Source organism: Colletotrichum costaricense (assembly GCF_030867565.1).
Source record: "Colletotrichum costaricense strain IMI 309622 chromosome Unknown Scaffold_8.1, whole genome shotgun sequence".
NCBI lineage: Eukaryota > Fungi > Ascomycota > Sordariomycetes > Glomerellales > Glomerellaceae > Colletotrichum > Colletotrichum costaricense.
The window spans coordinates 617,094-630,415 of NW_026848237.1; the positions used below are offsets into that span (position 1 = coordinate 617,094).

Here is a 13,322-nt window from a genome sequence, read left to right on the forward strand (position 1 = left end):
TGCCTTGGACGCCGACGACGCCGAGGTGGTGTTGTGTTGGTTTGGTAGGATGCAAGATTGCCCAGCCTTTGGTTCGACTCTTCCAAGATACGGATAATAGGCAATTGGTAGTTTATTTCGTTGCCCCGAGCAGAGAGGCTGCATGCCAAAGGACGTGAGCTAAACGCAAATGTCTAAGACCTAATTCTCTCAACTACGTCCATTCGAGGGATCGCTGTGTCCTGCATGGCAAAGACGGGGACCCCTTCCCCAAAAGAAGAAGGGTCTTGGCCGGGAATGACTGGGAGTCTCGTATTGTGGAAGGCCAGGTTGGACGAGCATCCTCTCCTCTTTTCTCCTTCTTCGATTCCTGCCCAGCTTCTGCGAGCTCCTGTCTCGTTGCTTGGATACAAATTGAGTTTGAGCGGCCTCCATTCCCCTGCGTATCTCTCTCGGTTGTTGACGAGGGCACGCCGCGCCCGAAGGAGGGATCAAAGTACATAGACCCTGGGCATGTGTGGATTCTTCTCATGCTGCGACCTGCAGTGCCTGCGCATCTGACAGGTTGTGGGATGTTGCGCAATGTGCCGCAGGTCTCCCAAGGGGTACATATGATTTACGTACACAGACTTGTGGGCTCTTCTTGCCAATGGTTTACCAAGCAAACACCCGCAGCAGAGTTGAGCAAATGGAGTAAGTTGATGACGATCGTCTTCTTACTTTCAATTTTTGACTTTCCCATCCCATCTTTCTCCTCCTTATCTCTTGACGTCTCAACGCACACAAGACATGTAGTTGGAGGCCATGAGACAGATTCAGACACAGACCAGAAAGCATAACGGGTAGCCGAGCGGCGCGCGGCAGCTTTTCTGCTCTTCCTGCTCGAGAAACGAGGGGCGGACGCTGGCGAGGGTTTCGGTCGTGCGAAAGGGTGGTGCCCGAGTTTAATTAATGGAGGGTATTGGTACGACTGTCAGGGGTATCCTGGGCACTCCGTCAGCAGGCTGCGCAGCGAGGGGCGAGCTTCCTACTTGTAAACAAAGATACCGAAGAGGATCCAAACCGTTGAGCCCCCGAGGGGAAACTCGGGAGAGAGAGAAACGGGGAGACGGGGAAGAGCCGGGAAACGCAGTTGTTAACCCGTCAATGCTTCGATAGACGTGGAGTTATTATGGAATTGTTCATAACTGACCGAGACGGATGATTTGTTCAGACAGGGTCACGTCGACTTGTCCAAATGGGCCTGACAGGCCTATCCTTGAGCCGTGAACCTAACCCCGGAAGCGACCGGCCGGCGCAGCTCCGCAATTGTCAACGGTGCTTCGCCGGATAGGCACGTTGATGGCACGGTAACATTTGCCCGGGTACACAGCCATCCCCGTCGGCGAACACGTTGAACCGTGGGACGGTTGATGTTGCTTCGCGGCGTAGTAGGGGGAATTTGCTGTGCCGTTCGTCTCTGGTAGAGCAGAACGCAACCGAACCTGCATAAGTGTCTGACATTCCCTCGTCATCCATTCTTTTTCCCCTCTCTTCAAGGTTGGGGTAGATAGTTTGGCAATTGTCCAACAAGTCGTGTTGTTGGACCGGCGCGCTGGTAGCTTACACGCGCATTTATAAGTGCTTACGCTGCCGTGTGACACCACCACAACATACCGCCACCATTTCCTCCTCTCCCGGGACTTCTTCAGCGGTACCTACGAATAGTCTATAGCATATGAGGATTCTCGGCACCCCACTAAGCTACCATCATGTTCCCGTCCCTCCAGACCTTGAAGGACGGGCGACCTGGGGCGGAGAACAAGGATATTTCTTTGGGCCGCGTGTATGATTACTGGCGCCGTTTTCTTGGACTATGGATAAGAAGCCCTGCTAACTTGCTAAAGAAGCTTGTAAGGGGATTAATAACCGCATTATTGACATTCGACTTTCACTTGAGGCAATTTTGGGGGCTGCATACAAAAAGAGACACGATCCTGCTGCCGCATGGAACATGGCACGCCACAGCACGCCCTCCACTTCGTGTCGTTTGGTACCATTGACGAGGTTTCCCGAACCTAGACTTGATGTGCAGATATCACGCTTATTTTATTTGAAAGCTCGAGCGTTTGCTTCTCTTTTGATCTAGGCTCTGGCAGAACTTGGAGAAGCGCGTTTCTCAGATCGGCGAGCCGAGGGTTCCTAAACTTTATTTTCTCGAGCGTGTGGAAAAAGATCGCTGCATCGTCTTAGCCATGCTTGTCAAGTCGAGTCTCGCTCTCGCCTTCGCGGCCCTTGTTTTGGGTGCCACTTCCTCCTCCTCGTCACAGCCCTATGAGGATACCTACGATTATGTAAGTTGTGCCCAGCTCTGCTCTCGGACGTTTGCGTTGCTTCATTTACGGGGTCTCTCTGTCGGACGTATTCGCTTGTGCCCTCTTTAGTATTTTGCGTTTGACGCGGCCCGGGGGAGGTTTGATTACCTGATACACTAATACTTCGTCTTTTCCCCTCTCAGATCGTCGTCGGCGGTGGCACTGCTGGAGTAGCCGTGGCGGCTCGTATCAGCGAGGGACTCCCTGCCTGCAAGATTCTCCTCATTGAGGCGGGACCCGCGGTGTGGGATGAGCCTAAAATCAACGTCCCCGGCATGAAGGGCTCGACGCTGGCTACAAAGTACGACTGGAACTTCACCACCGTGCCGCAGTCCAATGTCAATAGCCGAACTTTCACGGTCAACCGAGGCAAGGTCCTCGGCGGCAGCTCCGCCCTCAACCTCATGTCGTACGATAGGGCTGCGGTGGCCGAGTATGACAGCTGGGAGGCTCTCGGCAACCCGGGATGGAATTGGGAGACGATGATTGCCGCCATGAAGAAGTCGGAGAACTTTACTGGCATTAATACCGATACGTACGGGTCCGAGGGTGTCGGCGAGAGCGGCCCGGTTAAGGCTGTCATCAACCGCATCATCCCCGAGCATCAGAAGACGTGGATCCCGACGATGAATGCCCTCGGCATTGAGAGCAACTTGGAGTCGCTCGGCGGAGACCCTCTCGGAGTGATGTATCAGCCCAGCAGCATTGATCCGACTCACTACAATAGGTCTTACAGCGCCAACGCCTACGTTCCCATTGCCGGCTTGAACTTGGAAATCCTTTCTGATACCACGGTCCTCAAAGTCAATCTCGGAAAGGCAACGGGTGACTCGACTCTTCAGACGGCCACAGGAGTCACCCTTTCAGACGGAACCATTGTCTTAGCCCAGAAGGAGGTTATCCTATCTGCTGGCTCCATCCAAAGCCCAGGCTTGCTGGAGTTGTCAGGCATTGGCCAGTCCTCCGTTCTCAACGCCTCCGGTATCGAACAATTCATTGAACTTCCTGGCGTTGGCGAGAACCTTCAAGATCATCTTCGAATTCAAAGTTCCTACCAGCTCAAGGACAATTACACCTCCTTTGACATTCTCCGCAGCAATGCCACCTACGCCGCGGAGCAGCTGGCCCTCTGGAACGCCGGACAAGTCTCGCTTTACGACTACACCGGCAGCGGCTACACCTTCACGACCTGGGCGCAAGCCATCGGCAACGACTCGCGCCTGGTAACCCTCGCCAAGGAAGCCGCTGGCGAAGACCCCAGTGTCGTTGATAAGAAAAAGCTAGAGTTTATGACCGATCCTTCCATCCCCCAGCTCGAGGTCATCTTCTCGGATGGCTACACCGGCGTCAAGGGGTACCCCGCGTCAACATCTCCTCTCTTTGGCGAAGGGTTCTTCACCCTCATCGCCGCGATCATGCACCCCTTGAGCCGGGGCGATATTCACATCAACCCCGCCAACACCACCGGAAAGCCTGTCATCAACCCGAACTACTTTGCACACGAACATGATCTTGAAGCAGCGATCCAGGCCATCAAGTACTGCCGCAAGATCGCAAACACCGAACCAATGAGATCTATCTGGGAGAACGAGTACGAACCTGGATTGGATGCTGTCCAGACCGACGAGCAGTGGAAACAGTTTGCTCTCAACACGACGTTGAGCATCTTCCACCCCGTCGGAACCTGTTCCATGCTCCCCAAGGAGGATGGCGGTGTTGTTGACAGCGACCTGAAGGTGTACGGCACCTCCAATCTGCGCGTCGTCGATGCTAGTGTCATTCCTCTGCTTATCTCTGCACATGTGCAAACTGCCGTCTATGGTATCGCAGAGATCGCGGCTGAGCGCATCATCGCAGATGCTTAGAAGTGATCAGGCGGACAAGGGTCTATGACATGATTGATGACAGCATAGACTAGCGTCGGAGGATTCTTTTCATAATTCTAATGATAATTTTTCACCAATATTTGCACAATTCGCTGGAAGGTCTCGTGTGATACGTTGCGCTTTGTTGCAATATCTCATGAGAAGATGACGAGACCAGGAGCATCCCTTCGATGAAGCTGTATCATGCTTGAGAATTACCTTCTGGTGACGCCACAGCTTTAAAGTTATTGAGCCTCTTGGGCCGTTGATACCATCTTGCAGGTTGTAGCGTTTGAAAATCATACAAACATCACACAGACTGAACTTGAACTCTTGTAGAATGAGTTGACTCAGGATTGGGTAGTCCAACCATGCTGATGGGACATTCAGTGGGTACCTACATATAAGAACAACCGTCACAGCTATAGCATGTTTGAATCAGAGACCATTCAATAGCCTGAAGTGATTTATTTACGGAAAGAATTTTTATACATAAGATAATCTAGAACGAAACATGTACGTTGAAGTGGCTCAGGAGTTCATCGTCACCTGTAGCCGGTACCTGCCATGATCACATCCACTCAGCACTTGAGGGCTCGATCATCTAGTGCAGGTGAGCATGGCGTCTGAAGCGCATGGCCTGGCGCTGGGCGCGCTTGGTGACACCGTTACACTTGCTAGTCTCGGGGGCAGTAGAGTTCGAAGACCCGGTGACGGTGACGGCGGCAATCTTCTCGGCGGCGTGCTCGGCGGTGATCATGATGATGGATTGGGTGTTACCGGTGGGCAAGTCAGGGTGGATGGAGGCGTCGACGACGAAGAGGTTGTCGGTGCCGTAGACCTTGGTGTCGAGGTCGACGACGGCGGTACCGTCCGTCTTGCGGCCATCGTCGGTGCCCATCTTGGCGCTACCGACCCAGTGGTCACCAGAGATCATCTTGGTGCTGATGATGTCGTCGGGAGTGGCACCGGGGGTGACGTAGCTGAGGGTGGAGTTGCTGCCACTGGTGAGGTCGAGCCAGTACTGGACAAAGTCAGACATGGCCTTCTTATCAGCGGCGTCGATCAACCAGGGCTTGGTGTTGAGGACGGTGTTGCCGGAGGCGGTGATGCCGAGCTCGCCGAGGGTGGAGGTGCCGTGAGTCAGGAACGTGCGGACGGTGATGATGCCGTTCTGCATGGCGCTGGCAGTACCCTGTAGGTAACGGGTGCGGCCGTCGGAGCCCTCGGCGGAGGTCCAGAGGTGCATACGCTGAGCGGCCTGGGTGATGGGACCGGAGCCCTCCTTGTAGAGGTTCAGATCGCTGGTGACGGGGTTGGAGGCGATGGCGTTGAAGGCGTAGGCGCTGAAGTTGGTCTTGGAGTTGAACTGGAGCATGACCTGGGCGTGGTCCTGGAGGTGGTGTCCGACGGGGAGGTCGATCCAGTCGGCCTGGTCGGGGAGGGTGACGCCAGTGCTGGCGGCTCCGGACTTGACGATCTCCAGGGCGTCAGAGCGGCCGATACCAGAGTTCCACAGGAGACGGGGAGAAGACATGGCACCGGCGGCGAGGACGACCTTGCCGCCAGCGTTGACCTTGATGATCTGGGTGCTGCCGTCGGCGGACTGGGTAAGAACACCGGTCATCTTGCTACCGGTGCGGAGGACCTGGATCACCTTGGTCTCGAGCTTGAGGGTGAAGTTGGGCAGCTGCTGGGCGAAGGGCATGTAGGTACGGGCAGGGCCAGCACGGAGGTTGTCCTTGATGGACCACGAAGGGCGGGAGAAGACGGAGGACTTCTCGTTAGGAGACTCGATGGAGTCAACCTCGTTCCAGCCCTTGGCGCTCAGGAGGCCGGAAAGGACACGGAAGGTCAAGTCATCGTAGTACTTGCCGTCGTCGGAAGGCTCAGTGGTACCGGGGTTGCGCTCGTAGAGGCGGGAAGCGGCGTCGGAGACGTCAGCCCAGTTCCAGCCCGCGGGCCAGCGCTGCCAGTCGTGCTCGGGAGGGTGGATGAAGTTGAGGCCGTTGATGGAACTGGATCCTCCCAACAAGCAGCCGGCGGTGGAGGCAGTGTCACTGCAGAGGGAAGTTCCGGAGAGACTGGTCATGGAGCTGCCGAGCGCAGGAATGTCGTAGGGGGTAAGGGTGTCGTTCCAGGGCAGAGCCATGTCGGAGCCCAAGGCGACAGTGTTGGCAGGGCCACGCTCGATGAGGAGAACGCTAGAGCCCTTCTCGGCGAGACGCTCAGCGGCGATGATACCAGCAGGGCCACCACCGACGACGATGACATCGTAGGTGGTGTTGGAGGTGGTGGGAGCGGGGATGGTACTGTTGCCAGGAACGGGAGTGGTGGTGCCGTTGCCGGGGACGGGCGTAGTCTCAACGGCCTTTGCGTACTTGGACCAGGTATCGAACTTGGCGGACTTGGCAGAAGCAATGTCAAGACCGAACTGACCGAAGCCAGCGGAGTGGTAGTTCAGGGCAGCAGCCGAGTCGGAGACGGGTGACGGGCTGGTGTCGGAGTAGGCCCAGCCGAGGATAGGGGAGTCGCCAGCCAAGCTGGTCTTGTCGTTGATACAGTTCTGGCACAAGAAGGTGTACGAGAAGTGAGTGCTGTTGACAAAGGTACCGTTGGCGATAGGGACAGCGGAGACCTCGGTGGCAGTGTAGACGTCGGGGTTGGCGTAGGCACTTCCCATACGGAAAGATGTCTTTATATCCTCGCCATCGGCCCAAGCGACGAAGAGGAGGCCGTTCAACATGCCACCCTTCAACGAGACGGCACCCCAGTTACCCTTTGTTGAGATAGGTACAACCATCTGACCAATGAAGTCCGTTCCGATGGTCTCGGGGACCGCGATACCGAAGCTGTAGGGGTAGGCGGAAGGCAGGTAGCGTTGGAAGTCGATACCGGTCTGGGGGTCTGAGTAAGCCGAGGCTCGCAGTTGCGCAGTGGCAGATCCAGCGAGCCCGAGAAGGGCCGCTACTCCTGAGAATGTAGAGCGCATGATGGCGATCGTTTGCAAGTTCTTCTCAATATCTCGAGTTTGTTCGGTTTCGTTTTGGGGGATAAGGAGTGGATTTGGAAATTGTTCAAAAAAGGGAACAAGTCTCAAAATGGGAGTGAATGAACGTAACCTCTAGGGTCAACAAGTGAAAAATGAATGAAAACACCGTACTAGCGGTGACTCGAAAAAGAAGGAATGCACGAAAGATGCGGCTCAACAATCAGAAAGAAGAGTCCAGTCGTGTCGAGGTTGGAGGCGGTCCTCTGGCGTTGATATTATATCTCTCCATGCCTTCCAGGCTTCTCTCCTATCCAACGATCCGTCATCCAACAACTAAGTGCCCACCGTACCACTTAGTATCCGTCCCTGGAGGAACTGTACAAGACGGGAAGGACCCCCACTGAAGCAGGTTTCCTTAATCTCATATTGCCCAAGGATGGCTGCTGCTTGCATACAGCGCAGTCCGGGGTCCGTAGCGCCAGACCAGGGGGTCGCAGAGATTCTCCGTGTTGGTCTCGGTCGTCGGCAGACCCGCTGAAGTTGGTGAACCCCGGGATGTGCATCCTTGGGGCCGCTAGAATGTTTGATATAAACTTGTCTGCTATCTGGTGCCAAGCGCGCCAACTGAGCCAGCTCGCGCTTTGTTTCAAATAAGAACACCATCATTGGCAGAACTCCCAAACGAGGCCATCGCCGCACTTGCAGGTAGATGCAGGCAACGCAGGCGACTTGTCCCTATGACGTGCCGTGTAATTTGAGCTGGCTTGTTTTACTTACATGTGAGGTGTCCCACTTACCGTAATCGTGAAGCCCGCAGGTGATCTGGGCGCACAGTGCCGCCCCCTTTCGTCCCCCTCTCGTTGGTGTCCAACGGTGAAATGGACCGACCTTCAGCGCCTCTGCGGCCAACCAGCTCCAGCCACTTCGAAATCTTCGGATGAACTGACCGAAGGGGGCGGCGGCCGCAGTGGATAGCGGGAATAATGCAACGTTGAGGCGATCGAGAAGGGCCTTTGGGAATTGGACATGATAGTGAGTGAGCAAACAATCCTTCCAGGACGCGGGATGTCGAAAGAGCCTCCCTGCAGCTACCTTTAATCTCATGCACTCCTGTCTACCTAGCGCCTACACTACCGCCATGATGTGACTTCTGCTCACCAAGACATGCCAAATCGAAGACACTTTGCTGGCTAGGCCAGACCATCGGGATCAAGAGCCGAGACTAACCAGTAACAACTAGCTTTTACTGCAACGCTGATCTTCTGGACCAGAACTTTGACAAGATCGAGTTGCTTTACTCGAGACTCTCCAATGTCTCCATCAGCCTCAGGTGGAAGGTCCCCCATGTTTGTAGTCCACAATTACCCCTCATAAGCTGGAATGCCACCTTCTCAATTGGCGGAATTTGTTTGCGTTTAATAATTGGAGTCGATGGATATGAATCAATTGAACCATACTCGGTGGATTCTCGTCCAATTTTACCGAGCTCCTCGGTAAAAGTTGCTCATATTTGCTCCGCCGCGAATAGTGGACGCGAAGGTTTGTTCCCTCTTTTCTTTTGGCGCCGTAAGATTGGGCATGTTTTGCCATTTGGCATTTCCCCTTTTCTTTCGGCCGAACATATTTGGACTTGCTGCGGGAGACAAAACTCATCTCTACCGCGCAATGTGAGGCTACTACGCGTATAGATGCCGTCTATTTATCCGGACGGTTATTTGTGGCATTTGGTGGTGGACGAGTCAGAAAATACCCAAGCAATCCGGGGACGCGGGAACACAACAGGGACTAACCTTGAAGTGACAGGACAGAATTCACCCGAAAGTTAGCGCCCAGATGTCTGTCTCTCAGGGGCTGTTTGGATGTTACACAAGATATTGCTTGATCAGCACTTGACTCGCAGACGGGAGCGCTGCTGATCTGTTGATCAAGCCAACTCCATGGCGCGTTAATCAACTGTCATGCCAAGCTTTCCGACTAGCTTCCACGCGGGAGCCTTGTCCATGGACAAACGGAAGGCGACGGATGAATTTCTCGTGATTAACAGTGCAAAATCCCATAGGCTGCTTCTTCAGGGGAAACTTTCAAATTTTGGAATCGATCCTTGCCAGATTGATGGACATAGCCACTAGCGGAGCAAGCCTGATTATTAGCCATTGCCGAGATCCTGACCATAATTTGTCGAGTGACGACGACCTCATTAGTGAGCAAACTCACCAAGGATTGTTTCGTTTTCATGGACTCTCCCTTTGTCTTCGGCAATTTCTGGCCGGATGAAACTCTGATTTATTGCGATCATCAATATCGCCGTGTTGGTCCTAATTAAGACCTTTCATGTTGCCCGATGAAGAATTCATACAAGAAACTTGACTCGGCCGAGTATGTGCGATTTTCAATCCCTACGTTTCCAAGCCCTCTTAAGCGTACTTACTTAAGTCACATAACAGTCCCTTCACAGCCTAATCTTGTGACTTAGATAGCACATTCTGTTCATTGTCTTACTCAAGCGAGGGGGCCAAACATGATGCAAATAGCGCGAATGGCTTCCATCCTCTCTTCTGTCTTCATTCGAACCCGCTTGGCTTATCTTATACGTAGTGTTCATGTATACCTACCTTAGTATCACCAAGACTCACAACTAAGTCCCTCATGTTTGCAAGGATAATATGGCTTAACCTGATGCATTGTGAGCTTTGGGTGTCATTGGTGAAGAGTCAGGGAGCAACACTTACAACATCAGGATGTTCCGGCCATGGGGTGCCATGTACATTGAGCTCTTCAAAGTCTTTCGGCGGATTCTCCAGTATCGCGTCCATCAGATACTTGGTGCAATGTATCGTATGGCTGTAATTGAAAGGGGGATCGTAGCCCAGAGAAATCCACAGGTGCGTCTGCCGCAGAGTGTACATGCAGTGGTATGTGTGTTCCTTCCTCGTGACCCAGCCGGCGGTCAAGACTTCGCTCGTCGGTGGTATCTCATGTTTTCCGCCCTTATCATAGTATCGATGCCATGGCCCTTCATTGTGAAATTCTTTGAGTAGGGCCACGTTGTCTTTGTGCGCCATAGGCTCTTTGGGCCACCATTTAAATGACATGGTGTCGAACTCGCAGCCCCTGTCGCGCGCGATTTTGGGTAGAGCGCCGTTGGGAGCGCAGACGTACCCTGATAGGTCGAGCTCCATCTTCTGGCAGGTTTCGCATGATGGAAAGAAGGCGAGATACGCCAGTATTGAGAAGACAAGGATGGGTGGAACGAAGAGATACCAAGATCTCCAGGCTGGGTCGAACTTTTGCCATGGAAGGTGTTTCCTGACTCTGGCGAACCCGGCTTCTTGATCGACGGAGGAATCTCTCGACGCGCCTTCTTCGCAAGACTCTCCCTCAGTCTCGTCTTTGAGGAGAGAGTACTTCTCTTCGCGTTTGCCCGACTTTGGTAACATGTTGTGCTTGACAAGTGGCCGACCCCACCTATTAAATGCCGAGCTGCAGTCGTTTAATGGTGCAGGAAGGCTTTCTGCTTAATTCGGAGACGACTTGACGATGTGGCACCAGTCTGGTTGTGTAGTACTAAAAGGCCCAGGTACAGAGCAAGACACATCAAGTAATGACACGAATGTGCCGCATCAAACCCTAGACACTACTACGACGGTGAACACAAAAGGTTTGATGATAATCACACAGCTGAAGATTCTCCTCTCCGTTGACTCAGGCAACCGCTGGTACATCGACTCCGGAATACATATCCTCGTGCGGAGCAAAGCTCGCTTTCAGATCGGGATTGGCGGACCGAAAGACCCACATTTCCGGACCGAAGCGCCGATCCGCCATCGGTCCGACAAAAATGCACTGCTCCGATCAACTCGCAGACGCTACCAGCGTTGATCATTGTAAGCAAAAATTGGCAGAGTTGGTAGCGTATTGTGTGACTCGAAGAGAGTTGAGCTTGCATAGGTATCTTTCCAAGTCTCAGTCTCAGTTGTTGTACACTCAAGCAGCAACACCCCTATGACCACTGGAGTCTATATCGATGAGTCAAACTACGAAATACTAGTAGTAATTCAATCAGAATTACGGGATTTGTACCACCGAAGCCTACTATACCTTTCGTCAGCTCTGCTTCCTGGTCTGAAGGAAACGTGGTCTTTGCCGTGGTTGCAAAACCTTGATCCAAGGGCCGTGCTGAAAACATGAAGTGTCAACAATAGCTCAACACGACAATCCGCCCGTTCTTTTCCGCGCAATGCTTAGTTGAACCATCCAGAAGACTAACCTCTAGATAATTTACGAGACATGGCAATGACATGCGTGATTTATCATCTCCCCATTTCAATTGTGAAAGCTCAATTATGTAAGCCAGCTTGGAAACCTCGAGGAGTTAGCGCCTCTGAAAAGGACGAGTAGATCTTACGGTCGCTTGAAACATGGCTGAAACCTCACCACCAAGGATCCTTGAAGCTCCCATGTTCGCGAATGCCCCGATGGGCCCGTTGGGGGTCTTTCGACCATCCGTTGCCCTCCATTCTTCTCGATGAAGAAATGCAACTGGAGTTCATCTCTTGGCAAATTCTTGGTGTTCTTGGCCTCCCAATCGGCTATCGTGGCGGCGTTCTTCCTTTGATGATCTTGTTTGTTTGATTAAACAACAGCCATGCTCTCCGAAAATCGTCCACTGGTGTGGTCCTTCTTGGCGCTATTTCTTATTTTTGTCTGGAGCCTCCGATTACTAGGCGTTCACGACGCGATCGCAGATACAGTTTCAACATTTTTTCCTGATGAATCGAACGAAGAAGCGACGACCGAGAGCGGGTTCATGCGACAAGCCATTGATGTCGAATTTCCAACTCCGATCGACTACGCGCCCATTCGGGAAACATGCTCTCGCACTCGGTTTCGCCCTGGGCTGCTCTTCAGCTGCGAAGAACAGCACGGCGGCATTGGCATGGTGCGAAACCAAATACTGAAGTGCGTCCGGTATGCGATCCACGGCGGAGGTGCACTCGTTTTGCCTTCAATGTCCCTGCGTAACGCGAAAGACATTACCGATATCGAAACGGGAAACGAGGTGCCTCTCGACTACCTATTGGACCGCGAGGCATTTATAACACGCCTGACAGAGGGGTGTCCGGGGATGATCGTGTACGAAAAGGCGACGGACTTTCCCTTCTACGAACACCGTTTAGGGGAGCCTTTGTCTCTGGTGGGAGACCATTTCGAGCCAGATCATCCACGGGAGGGGCTGAGACATCCGCGAAAATGGCGATACTTCTTCGACAACTGGCTCGAAGAGCAGGGAGTTCGAGAACATATGGGTCCAGAAGCTCCAGTACACATCAAGATGGAGCAGTCCTTCCTCGAGTATCCCGTGCGCGACGACGGTGACGCCTTCGTACACGAGTTCGGCAAAATCCTGTCCTTCAGGAATGACACTCGCGCTCTTGCGGCAAAGATTCTCTACCTGCTCAAGGAGAAATTCGCGCTTCCTTTCGATCCGAGAAAAGCCATCAACCCCAATGCTTATTTTGGGGCGCATCTACGACTGGAGAAGGATGCCACTTCTGCCTGGGGGCCTGACGAGTGGCGGTTCTCGCGGATGGATGACCAATTCGAAGAACAATTCCGTTATCTCGAGCGCACGGGGTTGAACGTTGTCTACGTGGCATCTGGAAACCAGACTGTGGTCGACATCTTTGCGGAAAGGCTCAACAAGTATCTCTCAATAGAGACTGGTACACCAAGGAGGAATATTACGGTGGTGACCAAAAACGACCTGCTTCTCGGGGCTGATCGCGAGCAACTTGATGCCCTTACATTTGACCAGCATGCCCTAGTGGATTTTCTGGTCATGTTCAGAGCGAGCGCATTCATGGGCGTCGCTCATTCCAGTTTCCCGTGGACTATTGCCCTGCGGCGACACGAGCTGAGTAAATATTCGAAATTCGGCAACGAAGGCTCAGATCTACTGAGAGACGAGTACAGCATCATTATAGGCATGGAGGCCGACTACCCATATGTCGACCCCTTTGTTTATGGCCTGTGGCCATAAGGCCATTTCGGCTTCCCGGAAAGAATTGGGACAGCGACATCGTATGGATGGATAATGAAAGCATAGATACCAGCATGTGTATAAGTTTTGAC

General features: G+C 53.2%; 4 protein-coding genes across 4 annotated transcripts; 2 read left to right on the forward strand and 2 right to left on the reverse strand.

The window, feature by feature from the left end:
• Nucleotides 1-2,213: 2,213 nt before the first annotated feature.
• Nucleotides 2,214-4,198, forward strand: CCOS01_08232 (GMC oxidoreductase; the record flags this gene model as incomplete). The annotated part of the gene is made up of 2 exons (XM_060456393.1): nucleotides 2,214-2,312; nucleotides 2,477-4,198. The coding sequence occupies 2 exons, from the start codon at nucleotides 2,214-2,216 to the stop codon at nucleotides 4,196-4,198; spliced, it is 1,821 nt and encodes a 606-aa protein (XP_060312667.1).
• A 604-nt stretch (nucleotides 4,199-4,802) lies between these two features.
• Nucleotides 4,803-8,536, reverse strand: CCOS01_08233 (uncharacterized protein; the record flags this gene model as incomplete). Its single annotated transcript, XM_060456394.1, has 5 exons — nucleotides 4,803-7,222; nucleotides 7,541-7,565; nucleotides 7,646-7,795; nucleotides 7,968-8,201; nucleotides 8,444-8,536. 5 exons carry the CDS (start codon nucleotides 8,534-8,536, stop codon nucleotides 4,803-4,805), a joined length of 2,922 nt encoding a protein of 973 aa, XP_060312668.1.
• A 1,365-nt stretch (nucleotides 8,537-9,901) lies between these two features.
• CCOS01_08234 (uncharacterized protein) lies at nucleotides 9,902-10,627 on the reverse strand (the record flags this gene model as incomplete). The annotated part of the gene is made up of 1 exon (XM_060456395.1): nucleotides 9,902-10,627. The coding sequence occupies one exon, from the start codon at nucleotides 10,625-10,627 to the stop codon at nucleotides 9,902-9,904; it is 726 nt and encodes a 241-aa protein (XP_060312669.1).
• A 1,208-nt stretch (nucleotides 10,628-11,835) lies between these two features.
• CCOS01_08235 (uncharacterized protein) lies at nucleotides 11,836-13,230 on the forward strand (the record flags this gene model as incomplete). The annotated part of the gene is made up of 1 exon (XM_060456396.1): nucleotides 11,836-13,230. One exon carries the CDS (start codon nucleotides 11,836-11,838, stop codon nucleotides 13,228-13,230), a length of 1,395 nt encoding a protein of 464 aa, XP_060312670.1.
• Nucleotides 13,231-13,322: the final 92 nt, after the last annotated feature.